General features: G+C 58.9%; 1 protein-coding gene across 2 annotated transcripts in view; it reads left to right on the top strand.

Annotated features, from left to right (window-relative positions):
* LOC106894806 (metabotropic glutamate receptor 4) overlaps positions 1-21,275 on the top strand; it is a 53,170-nt gene that overhangs the window by 586 nt on the left and 31,309 nt on the right. Inside the window, exons 1-3 of one of the 2 annotated variants that reach the window (XM_014953737.1) lie at positions 5,580-5,632; positions 6,961-7,759; positions 18,152-18,368. In XM_014953737.1, the coding sequence (XP_014809223.1) occupies positions 7,241-7,759; positions 18,152-18,368 (736 nt within the window). In that variant the 5' untranslated portion in view covers positions 5,580-5,632; positions 6,961-7,240. Of the gene's footprint in view, positions 1-5,579; positions 5,633-6,960; positions 7,760-18,151; positions 18,369-21,275 lie in introns of those variants that run through there. The other variant, XM_014953736.1, reaches the window with a different exon arrangement.

Genomic DNA, 21,275 nt, shown 5'->3' with positions numbered 1-21,275 from the left:
GGGGCTTGGGGCAGGGGGCTGGCGGCGGTGGCCGAGCCGCAGGCGGGAGGGTGCCCTCGCCTCGCCGCAGCGGGCAGGGCCCGCAGAGCCCGCCGCAGGGCAGGGCAGGGAGGGAGAGCCGGGGTTTGCCCAGGTCAGGGGGAAGGGGCCGCCCCTTCGGGCTTGGAGGGGGTTTGGGGGGTGAGACCCTTCCCCGGAGCCGCGGGAGCATCCTCGGTTCGGGGCGGGGAGCCCCGCTCCCGGTGCGGGCAGAGGCTCCCGGGGTTGTTTTCCTCCCCGGAGCCTCCCCCGCTCCCCGGCGTTTTTTGGGATCCGCGGGGCGCCGGGAACTTGGCAGCCGTGGGAAAATAACGGAGAACTCTCCCACCGTCTGCCCGGGGGCGCAGCCCTGCCTCCCCCTCCTCCTCCTCCTCCTCCTCCCGGTGTGATGAGTTCGCCGTGCTCTGCCAGCCGGGCTGTTTTCCTGGGGGCTGCTCTGGGCTCTGAGGGGGATGCCCGCTGCTGCCGTCGGCTGCGACGGAGACGCTGCGCAGTGAGTCACTGTCACCGCTGCCGGGGACCTGTGGCTGGGGGCTTGGGGGGGGAGATGGCACCCACCCGGGCTGGGGTGACCGGGGGAGCTCACCGGCGCTGGCCGCTCGCCCGGGGAGGGAGGGAGCGGAGCCGATCTGTTGAATGCAGCCGGGAGCTCGGGAAAATGCCAAGAGAAGTGCCAAATGGAAAAGCTCGTTTCCTTCCCTCCCTCCCCTCTCTGTGAGCCGGGCTTTATCCGCAGCAGGGCAGCAGGCAGGGGGTGCGGGGGGACGTGCTGGGCATGGCTCTGGCTGGGGGGAGATCCTGGGCGAGACCCCCCCTCCCTGTAATACGTGGAGAGCCGTGATGGGATGGGATGTGCAGAAATCCTGGCTGCTTCTGGCCGAGCGGGGGGGACGCAGCGCCGGGGGCTGCGGTGAGGGTGGGCTGTCTTCAGGAGGGTGGTGGGTCCCTGTGGGCAGTGGTGGGCTCCAGCTGCCCCCGGCTGGGGCGGGGGGCACAGGAAAGCTCGTTCTGGGGAGGGCAGGAGGCACTGGGCTGGTGGTGCTGAGCTGCACCCCGGGGTGTCGAGGCGGCAAAGGGGGAGCTCCAAGAGGGTCTCACAGCGAGAACCAAAGCTCGGGAGCAGCCCGTGGTCCAGCCCCGCATCCCGGGGACCAGCATCGCCCTGCGGAGGAGCCTGCCCGCTCCCCGAAAAAGGGTGTCACGTGCTTCAACTTTGGCATCAGGCAGGAGGAGGATGGATTTGTCAGCTCAGCCACCCCCTTCCAGCTCTTCCCAGAAAGGCAACGGCTTGAAGATGTGGCAGGTCCTAATTATAACATAAGGCCATCCCGCTCCCGCTGCCCTCCCCGGCTCCGTGCCCGCCGCGGGCACCGACTCTTCCTCTCGGGCTTCGTGTCTAATGGGGGGGTTTCCTCTGCTGAGCGGTCCGGTTCCCCATGCCCTGCCCAAAACCCGGCCCAGGACAGTGGTCTCTGCCCCCGCGGGGGCTTCCCCAGGCTGGGTACGGGCAGGGGCTTGTGCTGCCAGACCCCGGTCTGGGGGTGCAGGTGTGATGGGGAGCAGAAATGCCAGGCAGTGCCGCAGGCACTGGCGGTCAGGCCGTGCTCTTGCTCCGAGCCAGCGCCGTCCCAATTTACAGAAGGTGATCAAAAATTAATTGTGGGATTTTGCTGCACGTGGCGGGAGCAGGGATGAGCGCCGGCTCCTTCCCTCCCTCCTTCCCTCCCTCCGGCCTCCCCCTGGAGCTGTGCGTTGGCTGCCGGCAGAGACCCCGCGCCGCCTCCCGCAAGGTGAGACCCTGCCATCCCCTCTTGTTCCTGCCATCCCCTCTTGTTCCTGCCATCTCCGCTCGTTCCGTGGCCGGATCCTTCTCCCCTTCCCCTCGCCGTGCCATCAAATCCTTCACAGTGAGGGATTAGCTCTGGGCTGCTTGGCAGCGGGGAGGGGGAAGGAGAACGAGCTTGCCTACAGTTAAGGAGATAGATAGATGTATTTATAACGTGATAAATATTCCCTGGGTCTGATCCGCACCAGTGGGAGCCTTTTCCTTCAGACTTCAGCATCCTTCGGGGGATGCTCCAGAGCAGTGAGGAGGGTGGTGATACCCGTTTTCTCTGCCCCAAGACGGGCACTGGTGAGATCTGGTTGCGGAGAGGTCGAGCTGGCATCCTGGGGATGGGCTGGGGCTTATGCAAGCGTTGTGATATCGGTTTGGGCATCGATCGAGGGATTGCTGGATGGGCAGGGGGGGTGGAGCTGCGTCTTGGAGCACGTCAGGTGGGTTTTGATGGTGAAATCTGGGGTCTCTGCTTCCCGCTGCCTGCTGAGCTGTGGCCTTGCTCTTCCTCCGAGCCAACGCTGGGGTACTCGACCTGAATACTTAAGGTTTTGCCTGTCGAGAAAGAACCTAGCCTGGCGTCCCCTCCCTCCGTGTCTAAATTCTGCCGTACTTCATGGAGCTTTTGCAATGAAAAAAGGAAAAAAAAAAAGAAACCCAAACAACCAGGAGCCAAAGCGAAGTTCCCTGAAATCGCTTGCAAGCGGGGAAGAGCGAGCGTGCGCTAATTGGGATATTGTGCTGCGTGCTGGCTGGCCCCGCGCGCCCAAGGAAGAGCAGGTGGGGAAAGAAACGGCCTTGATTTTCAAAAAGATGCCGGGGATCTCGTGGCAGCCGGTGTGGCTGGAGCCGGCACAGCCCTCCCGGTACCGGGGCTGGGCTGGGGAAGGTCTCCTGGTGGTGGGCTGATGGGCTGATGGGCAGTCATCCCTTGGCAGCCGGGGACGGGGTCGTGCGGGTGAGAGCCTTCCTGCATCTCCTGGACCACATCACTGGCTCAGCCTTTGCCTGGTCCAACAAGCCCCAATGCAATTTAGCGTGAAACCGGTGAGTGCCCTGGCTCTGAGCTGGGAGCCAACAGGTCCTGCGCCGCTGAAGGAGCCCGGTCCTGCTGCGGGCAGAGCTCGGGGTCCGTGGGAGCAGGGTCTGCTCGGAGAGGGGTGGGATGCTTGGGCCGTCCTGGCCGGGATCTGAATGAGCCACCTTTGGGCTTTTCCTGCTGCTGATGGTAATCAAGCCGTGGTGATTAGTGTTCAGCCAGCGCTTGGGTTGATGGCACGAGATGGGAACTCAGTTGCCTGCAGCAGCACGGGCTTCACAGAGCTGATGGCAGTGAAATGACTTGGTTTTGACTGGGAGTCCTGCAGGGAGCGGGCAAGGGAGAGAAATGGGCCGTTTCCTGCCTTATTTATTTATTTCTATCCCCTCCCCAAAGGAGCCTTTCCATTGCTGCAAAATCCCTGCTCTGAGGGGCAGGTGTGGGGGCTCCAGCCCCCCCTGTGCTGTGCAGCCGTGATGGGTCAGGGCTCCTCTACCCCAGGGCTTGGGCTCCCGGCTCCGTTGGTGTGATTTGGGGGTCCCTCTGGGCTGTCCCTGGAGCTGTGACAGCACCAGCCGGGGGGAGGGCAATGTTGCAAACCAACCCCGTGCAATGCAGGGAGGGGGGGGCTCCAGCTGCCCCTCCTGGGGGTGCACCAGCCCCGGGGGGTGATGGGGAGCGCTTGCCTTGGCTCCAAAGCCCTGGGGTGCAGACCCCCACGGTGGGACGGGCTGTGTGTCCCAGTGCCTGTGGGCACCTCTGGGCTCTGCGGGAGGTGACAAGCCCAGGTTGTGTCTCTGCAGCCCCGGCTGGTGCGGTGCTTCCAGGGGTGCGTGGAAGGAGCTGTGGGAAGGAGCTGTAGAGGGGAAGCCCAGGATGGTCCCTGCCTCTGGGACACGGTTCCTTCTCCGGGCTCTGGAGATGGATTTCCAGCAGGAGCTCTGTGCCACGCAGAGGAATTTTTAATCAGCGTTTGGTTTCTCCTGCCCAGCTGCTGCCCCAGCTGAGGGCCCGCGATGGTGGCCATGGTGGCCCAGGCCCGTGGCTCGGTGGCCACCGCTAGAGGGGGGCAAGATGCCACCGCGCAGGACCAGCCCGTGTCCTGGGGTGCTGCTGGCCACCTGCAGGGCAGGGACACAAGCCCAGGAGCTGAGCTCTGCCCCTGGGCCCCGTGGCTACCCCTGTCCTGAGGCGGCAGCAGCCTCAGCACCCGCTTCTGCAGCTCCCGAGCCCCGTTGGATGGGTCTGGCTCAGGCTGGGCACTGGAGATCTGCTCGGTTTGGTTATTCCTTGTGCCACGTTCCAGGTTGTGGATCCGGCTGTGGCACGGCCGGGGATGAGGGCAGTGGAAAGGCTCGATCCGAGGATGTGCTCGTGGGAAGTGGGAGAGAGGAGCAGTGCTCTTTCCTTTGCAGCTAAGATAAGCACCACGCTGGGCATTCATCCCACCCTGCACCTCAGCTGTTGCAAACCCACAAACGTTTCTTCCCCCGGGGCTGTGGTGCCCTGTGGGGCTGTGCAGATGGGGCAGAAGGGCGGCTCCATCCCCTCGCTGCCTGTAGCATCTGGGTAAGGCTCTTCCCTCCTTCACCAGCACCTGCTGTAGGCAGGTGTCTCCCTCCAGATGTGCGTCTCCCTCCAGATGTGCGGGACTGGCTTCAGGGTGGAAGGGCTGCTTTGGGGAGGTGCAGGAGCTCCCTGGGGACCCAGAGGCTGGTCCCACACCTTCGAGGAAGGATGGGTTTCTTTCCTCCTTGCTCCTGAGCTTAGAGCTCTGGGTTTCTGCCTGTTCCTCCATCCCCACACACTGCCCACCCCTCCGGGGGGTGATTTGGGCTGTGTGTGGAGCAGCAGCTTGTGTGAAGGTGTGGGGATGCCCAGGGCAGGTGAAGGGTGATGGGGAGCAGGGGATGCTCATCTCCTGCCCCTTCCCGACAAGCGTGAGGCCGTTTGCAGCACAGGCTTGTCGGGTAATTCAGGCTGCATCTCCCCTAATGATTCAGAGAGGGATTCAAACCAGCTCCCCCCTCCCCTCCCCATTATTTGCGCTTTCTTCTTGCCTGCCGTGATATTTTTACCTTCAGTTCGTTCAGATTATATGATCAAAGGAGGCACAAAGGGGAGAGAACAGAGAGGAAAAAGCTTAAAAGAAGAAAGGGAGAGGCTGTGGGCTCTGGGGGCACTGCCAGCTCCGTGGGAGCTGCCGTGGGCTTGGAGGATTTTCCTGGGAGCGGGTCCACGTGGTGACCCATTGCACCTTCTCCAACGGGCAGAAATGTCGTGGTTCCTGGGGTAGGATGCGAGAGATGACCTGATTTTGGTTGGCGTAGAGGGGGGCGGGGGGGGCTGCGGTGTTTGAGCATCTCTGGGTCTCCCCATCATCTGCCTCCTCGCCACGGGCAGAGCCTGACCCGCTTCCAGGCTGTAGCAGGAGCCGCTTCTCCCTGATCCGCTCCCTCTGCCGACGCAGGGATGGTTCTGGTGAAGGAGACGGGACGTGGGGAGGGCTGATCCCTGTCCTTGAGCCCCATCCGAGCGGGGCCGCGCTGGGGGGGCTCTCCCGGTGGCGGCGGGTGTCGTGCCGCAGCGCTCCCCAGCTCCTGCCTTCCCAAGCAAAGAGCTCGGCGCTGGGTAATAAAAGCCCTGGCTGTCAGAAACGCTTTGGAGATGGGCCTTCAAGTGGCTCCGACGGGCAGGGATGTGCATAATTTATGGAGGTGAGTTGAGGCAAGGGCCCCCGGAGCTGGGAACCTCCTCCGTGGTGTAAAAGGGGTTGGGCACGGCCGGCTCCGGCGGCAGCACCCCTCGGGGCCGGCTGAGGATCCGGCCCGGCTCGGATGGCCGGGCTCCGTGCTTAGGAGGTGAAATTAATTTAAGCTGTTTCTTCGGTCTCGCTGTTGCAGCCCGTCCTGCTCGGGGAATGCATTTGCCTGCTCGGCTCTCCCCTGCTTTTTGGTGCCTTGCATTAATCATGCGCTGCCCTCGCAGCATCCGGCAGCGGCTGGTTGGAGACAGCAGGGATGGGATGCAGGGAAGAGACTTCCAGAGGGGAAACTGAGGCAGGGGGCTGTGCTGCTCGGGCAGGGGCAGCTCTGAGGCATGGGGACGGGGAAAAAGGGCTGCCCTGATAGTGGCATCACCCTGTGCCCACTCCAGGGCCTTTATGGTGAAATCAAAAGAGACAAGGTGAGAGCACGGGTGGTTACGGGAGGATGGTGAGGGGTAAAACCCCCCGTGTGTCCCCCCAGCTGTGAGCAGGAGACTCCTGTGAGGGGAATGCATTTGCCTGCTTGGCTCTCCCCTGCTTTTTGGTGCTGCAGGACTGGGCTGCTCTTCGATTGCTGCTTCTCAAAGGAAAGCAGCTGGAGATGCTGAAATGTTCCCCACGGGCTGTGCTCGGTGCCAGGGCTGCCCCATGGCCCTCAGGAGGTGTTGGGATGCTGGTGAGGGTAGAGTGTGTGGGGCACAGCCTGTGTGAGAGAAGAGGGGACTTGCCACTCGATAGAGGGACTGTTTAAAGAGCAGTTTTCTCCCCAGATCAGCTCAGGGTCTAAACTGAGCTCAGCTTTAAGGTGGCTGTTTGGTTCCCATGCCCGGCTGTGCCCTGAGCCTGGGGTTGCTCTAGGAACCGGTGCTGTGGGTGAATGTGGGATTTGCCCCCCTCCAAGCACAATCCTGGCTCCTGTCCCACCCTGGAGGCTCCCTGAAGAGGGGACAGGATGGGACGGGTCCTGGGGCCTCCCTCCAGCCCCAAGCTGGCCACCGAGCTGGTCCTGCTCCTTGGGGCAGAGTGGGCTGGGGGCCCCTGCACCGGACTCTGCCTGGTTGTGGTTTGGGCTGAGCCAAAGGAGCTGGTGGGAATCAGAAATCAAGTGAATCCAAGTATGGGTTTTTTGTGTTTTTTTTTTTTTTTTTTTTTTTACAATAACCCCTAGTGTTAATTTCTCCTGGGCTCCCTGATGAAAGCTGGGAATAGCCGGTGTCCTCTTCATCTTCCTGCTCAATTTTCTCTCTCTCTCCCTCCCGTTCCCTCTCCCCTCTCAAGGGCTCTGGAGGAAGGACCCAAACCTTTTCCTGGGCTCACGTCTCCGCTGCCACCTCTTCTCCCTGGTGTAGCCATGCAGACCCCGGCACCCTCCTGCAGCCCGTCTGCCTGCTGCTCCCTGGGGACCGGCGTCACCGGTGGGAGCCGCTGACGGTGCCGGGAGCCCACCGGGAGCCCACCGGGAGCCCACCGGGCGCCATGCCACCCGCCCGCGCCGGCCTCGCTCCCTGACCGCCGCCAGGTTTCGGGCCACCAGCTCTGCCCCAGCACGGCTTCGGCGATGAGCGGGGGTTATTTTTGCATGGAGCGTCTCTCCTTCTGCCTCCTCCTGAGTGCCTGGAGCTGGGGGTGGGCGCCCGGGGGTGCCGCCAAGCCCAAAGGCCAGGGCTACCCGCACATGAACTCCATCCGCATCGACGGGGACATCACGCTGGGGGGGCTCTTCCCCGTGCACGGCCGGGGCGCCGAGGGCAAAGCCTGCGGGGAGCTGAAGAAGGAGAAGGGCATCCATCGCCTGGAGGCCATGCTCTTCGCCCTGGACCGCATCAACAACGACCCCGACCTGCTCCCCAACATCACCCTGGGCGCCCGCATCCTGGACACGTGCTCGCGGGACACGCACGCCCTGGAGCAGTCGCTGACCTTCGTGCAGGCCCTCATTGAGAAGGACAGCACCGAGGTGCGCTGCGTCAACGGCGGTCCCCCCATCATCACCAAACCCGAGCGGGTGGTGGGCGTCATCGGCGCCTCGGGCAGCTCCGTCTCCATCATGGTGGCCAACATCCTGCGGCTCTTCAAGGTAGGGCTGGGTGAGGGTAAAAATAACCACTTGTTGAAACCACCCCGAGTGTTTTTGCGGTGTTTTTGCAGTTTTTCTCCACCTGTGCCTCTTCCTCCATGGCTGGAGGTAGCTGGAGTCTTTAAAACCCTTCTCCTGCCTCCCCCGGGTCCCCAGGGATCCCTTCCTCCATCCCCCTCCTGTGACGACACTTTTAGCAGGAGGATTTTTATCTCTTCTCCCCCGGCTTCGTGGCGACGGGGGCTGCTGATGCTCCTGGCGTCAGCGGGGCTGTGGGAGGGAGGTCGTCTTGCGGGGGCTGGATGGGGACGTGGGCTGAGGATGGGTGGGAGGTGGGATAACTCAGGCTGGAAGGGACCGTGGGGGGCTCAGCCCACCACCCGTGCCCTCTGGGGCTGTCTCTTGGGTCAGACCAGGGGTTGCTCAGGGCTTGGTTGTGGCAGATCTTAAAAACCTCTGAGGCTGGAGAGGGTCCAGCCTCCCCGGGAGTTCCCTGAGGGTTTCTGGGGTGCAACCCTCACCCCCCTCCCTGGCTGGTACTTGAGGGGGCTTGGGAGCTGTGTCACCTGGGGGGGTCAGGCCGGGGGGACCCTGGCCGTCCTGCTCAGCACCCTGGGTGTGAGATACCCCTCGCCATCATTTAAGGTACACCAGGCATCCCCCTGCCTGTGGCTGTCACCTCTGGGCTAACGCTCTGCAAGCAGCTGATGGTTGGGACCATTTCAATGCACCCCACCCTGCCACCGGTTGTGGGGGTGTGGGTTGTACCCCCAAAATGTAAGGTCACACCATAACCAAGTGGGCTGGGGAGCCACGGGGCTGCTGTGTTCACTCCTGGGATGGAGGCAGCTATTGCCAACAGGGTGTGAGGATGTCACCACCCAGGCTCCAGCCCAGGGGACATGGCCAGGCTGGGGACATTGGTCCTGTGCCACCGACCCTGGGGGCTGCAGGGGGGACCGGGGCGCTGAGGGCTGTGGTGGGATGGGGGCTGGCTCTTCCTCCTGCTCTCCCTGCCAGCTGTAGGAAGGCTGAGGAGTTTCTAATTACTTTCCCCCTCGCTGTGCATTTATTTCTCCGCAGCAGCGTCCCTGAGCTAGAGCCAGTGTTTGAACAAGAGCCCCCTCCGCAGCAAATGCCAGGGGGAAATGTAAATACTCCGCACAACCAGCAGCGCTGGGAGCTCTTCGCTGTTCCCGGAGCGGGGTCCCAGCTCTGCCTCCCCCCCCAGCACCCCAAAACCCCTCGGTTCTGCAGGGCCGATGCCGTTTTCCTTTTTCCCTCCTGCTCTTCCTCCGCCGGCCCGGAATGCTGAGCGCGCCCGGCGCCCTCCTGGGAGGGCTGGGAGCTGTTAGCGAAGATGGAAAAAACAGATTGCTGATGGAGTTTGATTTTTCTGGGTCCCTTTTTTAAAAACGTGTTAATGTTCCAGGCGACGAGTGAGAGGGCTATTCAATAATTAAAATAATATAAATTAGAGGGAGCGGGAGGAACTTAAAAGCTATTTGCTGAGACAAAAATGATTGAATGCTTGCCTGGGAGAGGAGGAGGGAGGCAGGCAGCAGGGAAGGAGGCAGGAGAGTGACAGTCGGAGGATGGAGGGTACCTACATCCTTTCCAGGTTGTTGGTGGTTGGTTTTTTTTTCTCCCCCTTCTCTTCCAATTTTGATCCTTGGGCACAGCAGCCGTGACCCATGCGGGAAGGATGTCACAGAGCTCAGATGCCCCAGCCTTGCACTGGGGGCACGTCTGAAGCCTTGGGTGTCCCCAGCAACTTTAAAATCCAGAGTTGATCTCAGCACAAGGTGACAGTGAGGAGGCGAGTAGGGGATGGAGACCTCAAAACCCCTGGCAGGGCAGGGTGCAGGATGAGCTCAACCCTTCCCAGCCAGCGGAGAATCCCTGTGTGTGGGTGAGGGGGTGTGTGTGTTGGGGGGGTGCACTCCCCGGTGGTCCCCAGCGCAGGGACATCATTCCCATGGAACGGGGGGTCTCACCCCACTTCTCTGGGCACAGCTGCAGGGGCCTGGGGGGAGCTTTACCCCCCGCCTCTCACCCCCGCCAGGACCTGAGAGCTGCTGCCGCTCTTTGTTATTCAAATAGTGGGTTTATGGCAGGGACATGCTTAAAATGAAAATAAGGCAACTTCCATTTCACGTCGCCGCTGACCTTTAAGCGCGGGTGACTCCGCTCTGAGGTTCAGCAAAGCGTTTGCCTTCCCGCCCGCGCTGCACAGGCACTTGCCTTTGCCCGTTCCCCAGGGAATGACGTTTCCCGGGGCTCTGGCTCTGGCCATGGCACGGTGGCACCAGGTGCCCACGTCCCCCTTAGCACCTGTCCGGGGTCCCCCCAGCGAGGGGATGTGGGTGGGAGCCCAAAGAGGGGTGCTGGGGGAAGCACTGGGGGCTGCCAGCCCTGGATGGGGCTGGGTGCCCCCTCCCCACAGGCAGCTGGTGGGGAAAAGCCGGGGGGGGAGTATTTTAAGTGCCCTGAAAGTATGTTGATTTTTTTTTTTTTAAATTGCTGCAATTTAAATGGGAGGGCTGCAGCACGTCCAGTGAGCAGCACAGGCACAAAATCAATTAGAAAGTCCAACAAGGCGAGGAGGGAACAGTTTCCCTGCTGTGACCCCCCCCCCCGCCCCCTCCCCAGAGCCTGGGTGGGCACTTACAGCCCTGTGCCCATCGGGTGGTGGGCAGCCCCCTCCCCTCCCTTTGATTTTCACCCCTGGCCCTGCTCCAGCACCCGTCGGTGGGTCGCAGTGGGTCCCCATCCCTCCGTGCAGATGCTGCAGAGCCCTCGCTGGGATGGGGGGGGTCACAGCATCCCCCTCCCCAGTTTATCCCCGAGAGCTTGGAGCTCCCCCATCTCTACCTGCATGGCAGAGGTGGCTGTTCCTGCCCTGGGTGATGGTGTCCCCTCTGTGGTCCCTCTCCCCATCCCACGCTCTCCTCCCGTGCTCCTCTCCCCGCTCCCCCCCAGCACAGCCCAATTCCGCCCCCCCCAACCAGCAGTGAGCTCTGCCCCTCCCCACCCAGGGTATTGTCGCTCCCGCGCTACATAAATAAATAACGTGTCCTTCGTTAGATGCCACTGCCTAATTAAAGCTGTACATCAGTGGAACAACTTGCAGATGCGGCATCCTCTGTCCAAGCCGGTTTCATCACTCCTCGTAGCTCTGCCTGCAGAAAATCCTCCCCCCAAATCCCTGGTCTCGGCTCCCTGTGATAGCATCTCTCTGGCGTCACTGCCAGAGCTTTCTGGCACGCTCCCGCTCCTTCCCACCCCTTGCTGCCAGCTTTCCAGCCCCCGGCTCTACCCGCTTCCTCCCCAGCCACCCCGGCGATGATGGTGTGGCAGGAAGCGGGTCTGTCCCCTGCAAATGTCATCCCCAAAAAGCCGTGGCGGGGTCTGGGGTGCATTTTTTCAACCCCATCCAGAAAGAGATTGGGAGACGGTGGAGCCCAAGCGCTCAGCCGGGGCGAGGAGCATCCTTGGTGAGAGGACAGACTCGACGCAGGCTGGATGCTTTGAGGCGCTTGTTTTCTTCGTGGCAGCGAGTGCAGCAGCTCTTTTTTAGCGCAGGGGTGTTGTACAGCATGAATAATTCACCTAATGGAGGCCGGTGCCCGTTGTGGGAGCTGGGGATGCTCAGCACCTGCAGGCACGCAAGGATTTGCTGCCTGGGGCTGGGTTGCTGCAGCCGGGAGGGCACAGGGCTGGATCAGCCCCCCCAAGTGCTGACCCTGGCGGGGGGTTGTGTCTGCTCCCCACCACAGGGGATGCCCCGAGGCTTTGGGGGTGGTGGGGTGGGAGGGACGCTGCGTTCGGCGCCACGTTTCCCCACTTAGTGGGTAAATAACCTTCATGAAGGCGGGAAGGTGGAAATCGGCCGGGGGACGCTCTGATTAATCACCCGCTCCTGCCACTTCATTTCCTTGTTCTTCACTGGGTTTATTAAAACAAATTGCAGCTGCCTGGTTCCCCCAGGCTGCCCCAGCCCCACAGCCCCTGGCCATGGTGGTGGTGGTTCCCCCCTTGGTCCCTGGGCACGGCTCGGTGAGGAGGAGCGGGAGGCCGAAGGCAGGGGGTGGCAGGTCCAGCGAGGAGCGTGCTGGAGGCAGCATCCACAGCTCTAGGCTGGGATGGGAGCTGGTTTGTTTTTTGGAAAAAGGGATGCAACCACCCTCTGGTAGCACCGGGGTTTTCGCTGGAGCTGCCTCCCTGGCGCGGGGACCCAGGACCATAAGCCATAAGGAAAAAGCTTTTCTTTTTCATCTCTGCTTTTACATCTGCCTCCAGCACCCCTGGATGAGTGTCTCCTTTTGGCATGAGCCCGTGCCAGGGGGAGATCCTGCCAGGAGATGCTCCCGCAGCTGCCACTTCCCAGGGCTTTATTTCTTGACAAGAGGCAGATTTATTGAAGGGGCCGAGCAGCCCGTGCCCGGCCCCAGTGGAGGAGCTGCCTGATTTACACGCTCGGTTTAACAGGTTGTGGCAAAGGGTCGGGCAGGTCGGGGGGGTCCATTGCTCCCTGCCCCGGGCCGTGTCCCCTCGAGCGTGGCTGTTGTGTCACCCCCAGAGCAGCTTTATTTTGGTGGCACAGGAGCTGGAAAATGGAGGAATTTGTTATCGGCTCCGTGTCGTGTCGGTGCATCGTGATGCCCGAGCAATTTGTCTCCCCTGTGCCCAGGGAGCAGTTCCCCCCCCGCCTCCATCTCCAGCTGGGGAAACTGAGGCACAGAGACCTGTTGAGCAGCCCAGGGTGTGCGGGATCTTTATCTCTCTCTGGGGAGATGCCAAGGGCTGGATCCTCTCTTGGCACTGGGCCTGATTCTGCAACCCAGGGAAGGGGCAGTGGGACACGGGGGGGTCCAGCTCCCCCTGCTCCAACGACAAGGTCTGACCATCCCCGCTCAGCCCCTCACTCCTCCAGCCCCTGCGGTGCTTTACACTCTCCCTAATTAAAAGCCGCCGTCCAAATGGCTCGATGATGGAAATTCTAATTAAATCAATTCCATCTTGTCGGTGAACCAGAGGTTTGCATAAGATATGCATGAAATTAATAATTATGGTTAGGGAATTAGCTGCTCCCGACCCTGTTTCTGGCGGGGGGGGGGAGGTGTCAGTGCAGGAGCCCCTTCTCGTGGGGATGCTCTGACCACCGTGTGTGGCTCTGGCTGTGCAATGGCCTGTTGGTTTTTTGGCTCCTTCCCTCCTCAGGCTGATGTTCAGATTGAAGGTTTAAGTTGAACCATTGCAGCCCCTCAAACCTCGGCTGGGGCCGCACCAAAATCACTGCTTTTTGCCTAATTCTCCCCAGTCTGGAGGGCATCCTGTCTGCCACTGGTAGAGAAAATGCCACACCAAATCCTAAGCTGGTGGTAATGCAAGGGGTACGAAGTCATGGTGTGTTTGTGGTGCATTTGAGGTTGATCACACCAGTCCATTGACCCAAGGGTGGGGGGAGCAGGATGACACCCCCGACCCCGGCTCCTGCTGACTCTCTTACCCTGGGGGATGTTTCTCCAGGTTGGGGGTGATTCTGGTTGATGCTGACTCGGTTTTTGCTTCAAAAAAAGAGAGGAAGGAGTTTTTACCCCCTGCCCTGGGGTTAGTCCCCACTCTTGGTGGGATGAGGGAGCCTTGGGGTGCAGGAGGGCTGGTCCTGCTGATCGCCCTCTCACCACCATGGTATTTATCCCAGGCTGGAGATGAAACAGACAAGGTGCCCAAATACGCAGCTGAGTTAAGTTTCCAGCTTCCCCTCCCCACCATATCCTTCTTCTTTCTAAGAACCTTGAATTCCCTGCTTGCATTTTGCTTTTATGGACCTAAAAGGACTTTTGTCTTTTATCTGAGAAAATAGCCGGTGCTGGGAGTTGGGCTATTGTAGACCAGGAGATCAAAAAGGCAAAGGGGGAAAAAGGCAGAAGAAGTCTATGAAACGGTCATTTGGGAACTGGTATTTTATTTTCACTTCCATCTAAGGCAGAGGAGCGAAAGAGAAAAGCTCTTTCCGTTTGTTTATTAAAACGCAGCCTCCAGTTTGTAGCCTGTAGAGCAACAGGTATTTTCTAGGCTTTGTTTTCCAGCAGGGGCTCCAGCAGGATGGGCAGCCCCGGGGGTTAAACCCAGCAGGTCCCTGCCTGGGATGGGATGCTCGGTGGAATAGCTGGGAAGTCTCCATCACCGTGGCCCTGCTGAGGAGGCAGGGATCTGTTTTAAACTAAAACCCTTGGCAGAGAAAAAAAATCATTGGGAAAGGATCCTGTGGAAGGGCAGGGCTGCATCCCTGCCCCTAAAATCTCACCACTGCTTCCCGTGCCTGCTTGCCCTCCTCGCATGGGCACGTTGCATGGATCATCTCCATCCCAACCCCTCCCTGTCCATCCTTTGGCCGGTGCCGCTGCAGGAGAGGCAAGGAGGAGGCAAGGAGAGCAGGCAGGGAGCAGCCCCCCCGTTCCCTCCCCAGGATGAATGATTGCCAGGCGAGCGCCTTGCCTGCTGAGCAGAATTTTAATTGAGTCTCACGCACCGGCTCCCGGTCACAGATACCCAAGGAGCAGATCACGGGCCCTCGGAAAGGAGCACAAAGCAGATTGTCACAGAGAGTAATCCTATTTGTGCCTTGATAAAGATTCCTTCCTTTCCCACTCCTTCTCCATCTCTCTCTTTTTTCATCTTGTATTTTGCAGGTAGGTAGAAGGGTGGCTGCTCCTTTCCAGGCGCCTTTTAGCATTCAGGTGGAGTCGTGGGTTTATAACACCGGTATCGCATTTAATAGAGAGAGAGAGAGGGGAGTGGGAAAGGGGAAAATTATGGAGAAACAAAGGAGAAACTGTCCAAGGGCTGGATCCTCTCTTGGCACTGGGCCTGATTCTGCAACCCAGGGAAGGGGCAGTGGGACGGGGGGGGGTCCAGCTCCCCCTGCTCCAACGACAAGGTCTGACCATCCCCGCTCAGCCCCTCGCTCCTCCAGCCCCTGCGGTGCTTTACACTCTCCCTAATTAAAAGCCGCCGTCCAAATGGCTCGATGATGGAAATTCTAATTAAATCAATTCCATCTTGTCGGTGAACCAGAGGTTTGCATAAGATATGCATGAAATTAATAATTATGGTTAGGGAATTAGCTGCTCCCGACCCTGTTTCTGGCGGGGGGGGGGAGGTGTCAGTGCAGGAGCCCCTTCTCGTGGGGATGCTCTGACCGCCGTGTGTGGCTCTGGCTGTGCAATGGCCCGCTTGGTTTTTGGCTCCTTCCCTCCTCAGGCTGATGTTCAGATTGAAGGTTTAAGTTGAACCATTGCAGCCCCTCAAACCTCGGCTGGGGCCGCACCAAAATCACTGCTTTTTGCCTAATTCTCCCCAGTCTGGAGGGCATCCTGTCTGCCACTGGTAGAGAAAATGCCACACCAACTCCTAAGGTGGTGGTAATGCAAGGGGTACAAAATCATGGTGTGTTTGTGGTGCATTTGAGGTTGATCACACCAGTCCATTGACCCAAGGGTGGGGGGAGCAGGATGACACCCCCGACTGGGGCCGCACCAAAATCACTGCTTTTTGCCTAATTCTCCCCAGTCTGGAGGGCATCCTGTCTGCCACTGGTAGAGAAAATGCCACACCAAATCCTAAGCTGGTGGTAATGCAAGGGGTACGAAGTCATGGTGTGTTTGTGGTGCATTTGAGGTTGATCACACCAGTCCATTGACCCAAGGGCTGGGGGGAGCAGGATGACACCCCCGACCCCGGCTCCTGCTGACTCTCTTACCCTGGGGGATGTTTCTCCAGGTTGGGGGTGATTCTGGTTGATGCTGACTCGGTTTTTGCTTCAAAAAAAGAGAGGAAGGAGTTTTTACCCCCTGCCCTGGGGTTAGTCCCCACTCTTGGTGGGATGAGGGAGCCTTGGGGTGCAGGAGGGCTGGTCCTGCTGATCGCCCTCTCACCACCATGGTATTTATCCCAGGCTGGAGATGAAACAGACAAGGTGCCCAAATACGCAGCTGAGTTAAGTTTCCAGCTTCCCCTCCCCACCATATCCTTCTTCTTTCTAAGAACCTTGAATTCCCTGCCTGCATTTTGCTTTTATGGACCTAAAAGGACTTTTGTCTTTTATCTGAGAAAATAGCCGGTGCTGGGAGTTGGGCTATTGTAGACCAGGAGATCAAAAAGGCAAAGGGGGAAAAAGGCAGAAGAAGTCTATGAAACGGTCATTTGGGAACTGGTATTTTATTTTCACTTCCATCTAAGGCAGAGGAGTGAAAGAGAAAAGCTCTTTCCGTTTGTTTATTAAAACGCAGCCTCCAGTTTGTAGCCTGTAGAGCAACAGGTATTTTCTAGGCTTTGTTTTCCAGCAGGGGCTCCAGCAGGATGGGCAGCCCCGGGGGTTAAACCCAGCAGGTCCCTGCCTGGGATGGGATGCTCGGTGGAATAGCTGGGAAGTCTCCATCACCGTGGCCCTGCTGAGGAGGCAGGGATCTGTTTTAAACTAAAACCCTTGGAAGAGAAAAAAATCATTGGGAAAGGGGTTAAACCCAGCAGGTCCCTGCCTGGGATGGGATGCTCGGTGGAATAGCTGGGAAGTCTCCATCACCGTGGCCCTGCTGAGGAGGCAGGGATCTGTTTTAAACTAAAACCCTTGGAAGAGAAAAAAATCATTGGGAAAGGATCCTGTGGAAGGGCAGGGCTGCATCCCTAACCCCTAAAATCTCACCACTGCTTCCCATGCCCGCTTGCCCTCCTCGCATGGGCACGTTGCGTGGATCATCTCCATCCCAACCCCTCCGTGTCCATCCTTTGGCCAGTGCTGCTGCAGGAAGGCAAGGAGGAGGCAAGGAGAGCAGGCAGGGAGCAGCCCCCCCGTTCCCTCCCCAGGATGAATGATTGCCAGGCGAGCGCCTTGCCTGCTGAGCAGAATTTTAATTGAGTCTCACGCACCGGCTCCCGGTCACAGATACCCAAGGAGCAGATCACGGGCCCTCGGAAAGGAGCACAAAGCAGATTGTCACAGAGAGTAATCCTATTTGTGCCTTGATAAAGATTCCTTCCTTTCCCACTCCTTCTCCATCTCTCTCTTTTTTCATCTTGTATTTTGCAGGTAGGTAGAAGGGTGGCTGCTCCTTTCCAGGCGCCTTTTAGCATTCAGGTGGAGTCGTGGGTTTATAACACCGGTATCGCATTTAATAGAGAGAGAGAGAGGGGAGTGGGAAAGGGGAAAATTATGGAGAAACAAAGGAGAAACTGTGAGATGCAGCCTGGGAGCAGGAGCAGAGGAGGATGGAGTGGGTTGTGGGGTCCAGGAAACCCAAGAGGGTCCGGGGGTGGCTCTGGTGCAAGTGTCCCCATCCTTGGGATGCTGCTACCCAGCTGGGCTCCCAGCGAGGTGGATTGGTTTTATAGCACAAACTAGGATTCCCACAGATCCCAAACCTCTCCCCGTCCCCTCCAAGCCCACCCAGGTGTCCCTGCTGCTGGGAATTGGCTAATTGCTTAACGGGGAGTGGTGATGGGTGAGGCAAAAGCTGATTTGGGCATCCAGCACAGCCCAGGTGCCTGCTGAGCCTGGGAGATTACTGGGACCCATTGCAGCCCCCTGAGGCTCCGGCAGTGTTTGTGCCCCCGTAAGCTGCAACTTCTGAATTATTCTTAAACTGGATTAGAGGGAGCAGGAGAGGGGGAGAGTCCTCTAAGAGCTGGGGATGGTTGCCCTGTGCCTACTTGCCCCCAAGGCATGGTGTGGTTTAGGATTGCCCATGTGCTGGCCTGACCCTGGGACAGGACCCCCCTCGGGTGTGGGACAAGGGGACGATGGATGGGGCTGTTTGGGTGCTGGGTCTGGGTTTGCCAGGGAGCATCAGGCGGGTGGGGAGAACCTGGGCTTGATAATTTAATAAGCCTTTTCCATCTTTAAGATAAATTAACATCTGTGGTGTGTTTTGGAGATGTGAAGTGCTGTGTAAGTGTTAAGCATCGTGTGATCCTGCCGTGCTAAATCATTCTAATGTACCGTGCAAGGTGCAGCAGCTCTGGTTAATTTAAAGGGCATATTTATGGCTTCGGTGGACAGGACCTGGCACAGTGGGGGTCAGATCTGTCCTTCCAGGGGCAGAAGTCAAAGGGAGACCTTACCAGTGCTGTCCAGGGCAAAAGTAAGGTTTTCTCTTTGGCCTTTCCCATGCTGGGCACACCCGATGCTCAGGAAACCCTCCTGGTGCCGTGGAGCATCCCATGTTGGCTTGGTGGCTCATGCTCCCATCTGACCCATGGTCTTCCTTGATTTCCACCTTCCTCTTCTCTAGAGCAGGGCTTTGGGAGCATGAGTAAGATGAGGGCATTGCAGTGGGGTGGAGACCACCTCTTTTTCCTGACGTTTTTTCTTTTCCCCCTCCATCCCAGATCCCCCAGATCAGCTATGCCTCCACCGCACCGGACCTGAGTGACAACAGCCGCTATGACTTCTTCTCCCGCGTTGTCCCGTCCGACACCTACCAGGCCCAAGCCATGGTGGACATCGTCAAAGCCCTCAAGTGGAATTATGTCTCCACCTTGGCCTCCGAGGGCAGCTACGGTGAGAGTGGCGTGGAGGCCTTTATCCAGAAGTCCAGGGAGGATGGTGAGTGGGTTTCTCCCAGACTGGGAGCTTGGTGTGGGCTTTGGAGCAGCTGGGGCTGGAGGAGAAAGGACAGTGGATGGGAATGGAGGGATGCGTCTGGTTGGGCTTCTTGGCCTGAGTGGGGATGTGGCTGCGGTGCGTGAGCAGGGTGGATGGCAGGGTTTGGAGGATGGTGCTGGGGTGGGTTTTGGGGCTCTCCCACTGATTGCAAGGACAAGGTGGTGTCCAGCGAGGATCCAAGCTCTCCAGCAAGGATTGCGACCAGAAATCCCAAGATGACTTGTTCTCTATAGGGCAGGCTGCTTTATTGCATCTACCCCCTCCCTCCACTGCTGAGCCACGGCGCTGGGCGCGTTCCAGAAGAAAAGACTTTTACAAATACTCCCAGGTTTTAACAGAAAATAAAGTTGGCACCAACGTGCGCTTCGCCCAATTTTAGCGGAATTATCCCCGAAGGCAGGTGCTTTAACTTGTCTATAGGCTTTGGACAGGCGGGAAGTCTGTGCTCAGCAAAACTCTTTGGGAGGATTTGTTTGGAGCCAGAAAGCGTTTTGCTGACGGGAGCGCTGGGCTGCTTAGGGGGGATTAGCAGCCTGGGGAGGGGCGGAGGAGCTCGTGGGGACCCGCTGGTGGCCGAGCATCCACCCCGGGACCGGCTGGGATGGAGAGAACCTCTGGGTGCTGCTGTTGTGGGTGAGCCCAGAGGCACCCTGACAGCCCATGGCACGGCGCTGGGGTCCCTCCTCACCCTGACGTTGCTTTGCCTCCGCAGCACCACGTTCTCGGGGTGAGATGGGAGCTAAAGAGTGTTTTCTGAGGCAGTTAAAGCCCTGCCGCGCGCAGGCTGCTGCCTATTACTGGCTTAACTGTATCTGAATGGCACATTAAGTTCTGGCAAAATCGGTGGGACACCAGCCGATCTGGAGCTAGTCAAACTGTGTTATGGCCTTATAAATGGATAAAGGGAATAAAAAACTTCTAGGTGACGAGCTCCTAATCAAAGCCCTATAAATAGGAACAGCGTTAATTCTGTCTCGCGCGCGCGCCCTGGCACTGGGAACCGGCTGTGCTTTTAATATGCAGAGAAACCCATCTGGGGATTCAACCTGGAATCTGCTCTTCAGGATTTTAACTTGAAAAGCAGAATATTTTCACGGGGCTGTGGTTTTTGCGAGGAGGAGCGCGTGGGGATGCTTCGGAGTAGGCGGGGGCGATGCTTGTTGTATGGGGGGGCCGTGGGACGTGCTGCCTGTGCACCCTGTGACGGGGGTGCGGGTGTGAGCGGTGCCAGGGTTGTGTCTGCGTGTGACGGGGGGGACATGAGTGGCTGGGGGGGACATGGGGGGCTGCAGAAGGGGAGGTCTGGGTGCCTGGTGGGTCTGGAGAAGCTGGATGGGGTGATCCATGGGATGGGTTGCCCTGTGAGGTGGGGTACCCTGTGGGATGGGGTGTCCTGGGAAATGGGGTGCCCCATGGAAGGGCTGTGAGCAAAGGGCTGCCTTGATGGCTCCATTAACAGCTTCGCCGCTAACCCAACTGGGGTTTGTAATGCTAACAGCAGCCCCATCTGGCTACTGGTGATAATGAGCTTCCCATCTGAATACAGGAAGAATAAGGGAAAGCTGCCTTTTGTGGGGGTGGAGGGGCATTTTTTGAATTCTCTCAAGTCTTTTTCCACCCCAAAACAAGGGAGTTTCCTTGCCCACTGCGTGCTGGCAGGTCCTGCCCCACGGGATGGCCAGAGCAGGGCTGATGGGACAGCTGGGTGACACGGGGAGGTGACAAGAATACTGGGTTAAGCAGCTTCGTTAGCCCATGCCTGGCCCTGTTGTGCCCTTATCCTGCAGCAAGTGCTGCCAGAGGATGCTCTGCCACCCCGTCCCCGGCCGCTGCTCCCCTGGGGGTCCCGGTGCCGGGCTGCACGTGGCCGGGAGGAGGGGGCTGATGCACGGGCACGATTCGAACCCACACTCCTCCTCCATTAAGCACCAGTAAAGAGCAGTTGTCGTGACTGGTGGTCCCACTGCAGCACGAGCACTTCTTCTTTGAGATACCTGTGGTTACCGCAAATTCCTCTAACCAGATGGTTAATGATATGACGGCGTAATTGCAGAGTAAACGAGTGTACATGGAGTCGAAATGCACGCGTATTAATCTGGGGCTGAGGCAGTCCTGTAATTTGTGTATCCACATAACCCGACGATTATGTGCATTAGTGATAATTTAGTTATCAAAAAGCATAATTCCACTGTAATTGCGGTATAACGGCGGCGTAAGTGCAGCCCGTGCGTTATCAGCGGTAACGCTGCTGCTCTGCTCGCGCAAAACGCTTGTTTGCAGGAGCCGTGGTACATCCTCAGCCCGAGCGGGGCCTGGGGAAGCAGCTCTCCCTTGGGGGGTGGCTGGGCTCCGAGCTGCTCCCTAAAGCATCCCCCCACCCCCCATTGCTGGGGGTCAGCCGCGGTCCTCCACCCATGGAAGGTAGCTCTGCAGCCGTGAATAATGGCGTGGTTGGACCAACAATGTGCTTTTTCTAACCCTTTTTTTATTTGAAGATCCCCCAGCCTTGTCCCCTGCGGTGGCAACTGCAGGGCTGGAAGGAAGAGCCGGGCTGTGCCTGCTTCACCTTTCAGTCTTCCCCCATAAAACCACCAAATACCTTAACACCAGTGCAGAGCTGCTGGGAAGGGGTGAAGGATCCCTCCCCTTCTTTTTTAGCCTGTCTGTCTACACCTGGCTCTTGTTTGCCTCTCTCTGGGTGCAGAGTCCTGGGATTTATTGCTGCTTCAAGGCACCTCCAGCCTGTCCAAGGGATGTAAAAGAGCTGCAGGCTGGCTCAGGATCTGGCCTCCGTGTTGGGCTGGTCAGCAGTTTGCCAAGTGGTGTAATTTACCCGTACCGGGGTAT

The sequence above is a fragment of the Calidris pugnax genome, unplaced genomic scaffold, assembly GCF_001431845.1.
Source record: "Calidris pugnax isolate Ruff unplaced genomic scaffold, ASM143184v1 scaffold245, whole genome shotgun sequence".
Lineage (NCBI taxonomy): Eukaryota > Metazoa > Chordata > Aves > Charadriiformes > Scolopacidae > Calidris > Calidris pugnax.
The sequence above is the reverse complement of the archived record's forward strand: the minus strand, read 5'-3'. Positions and strand labels throughout refer to the sequence as shown.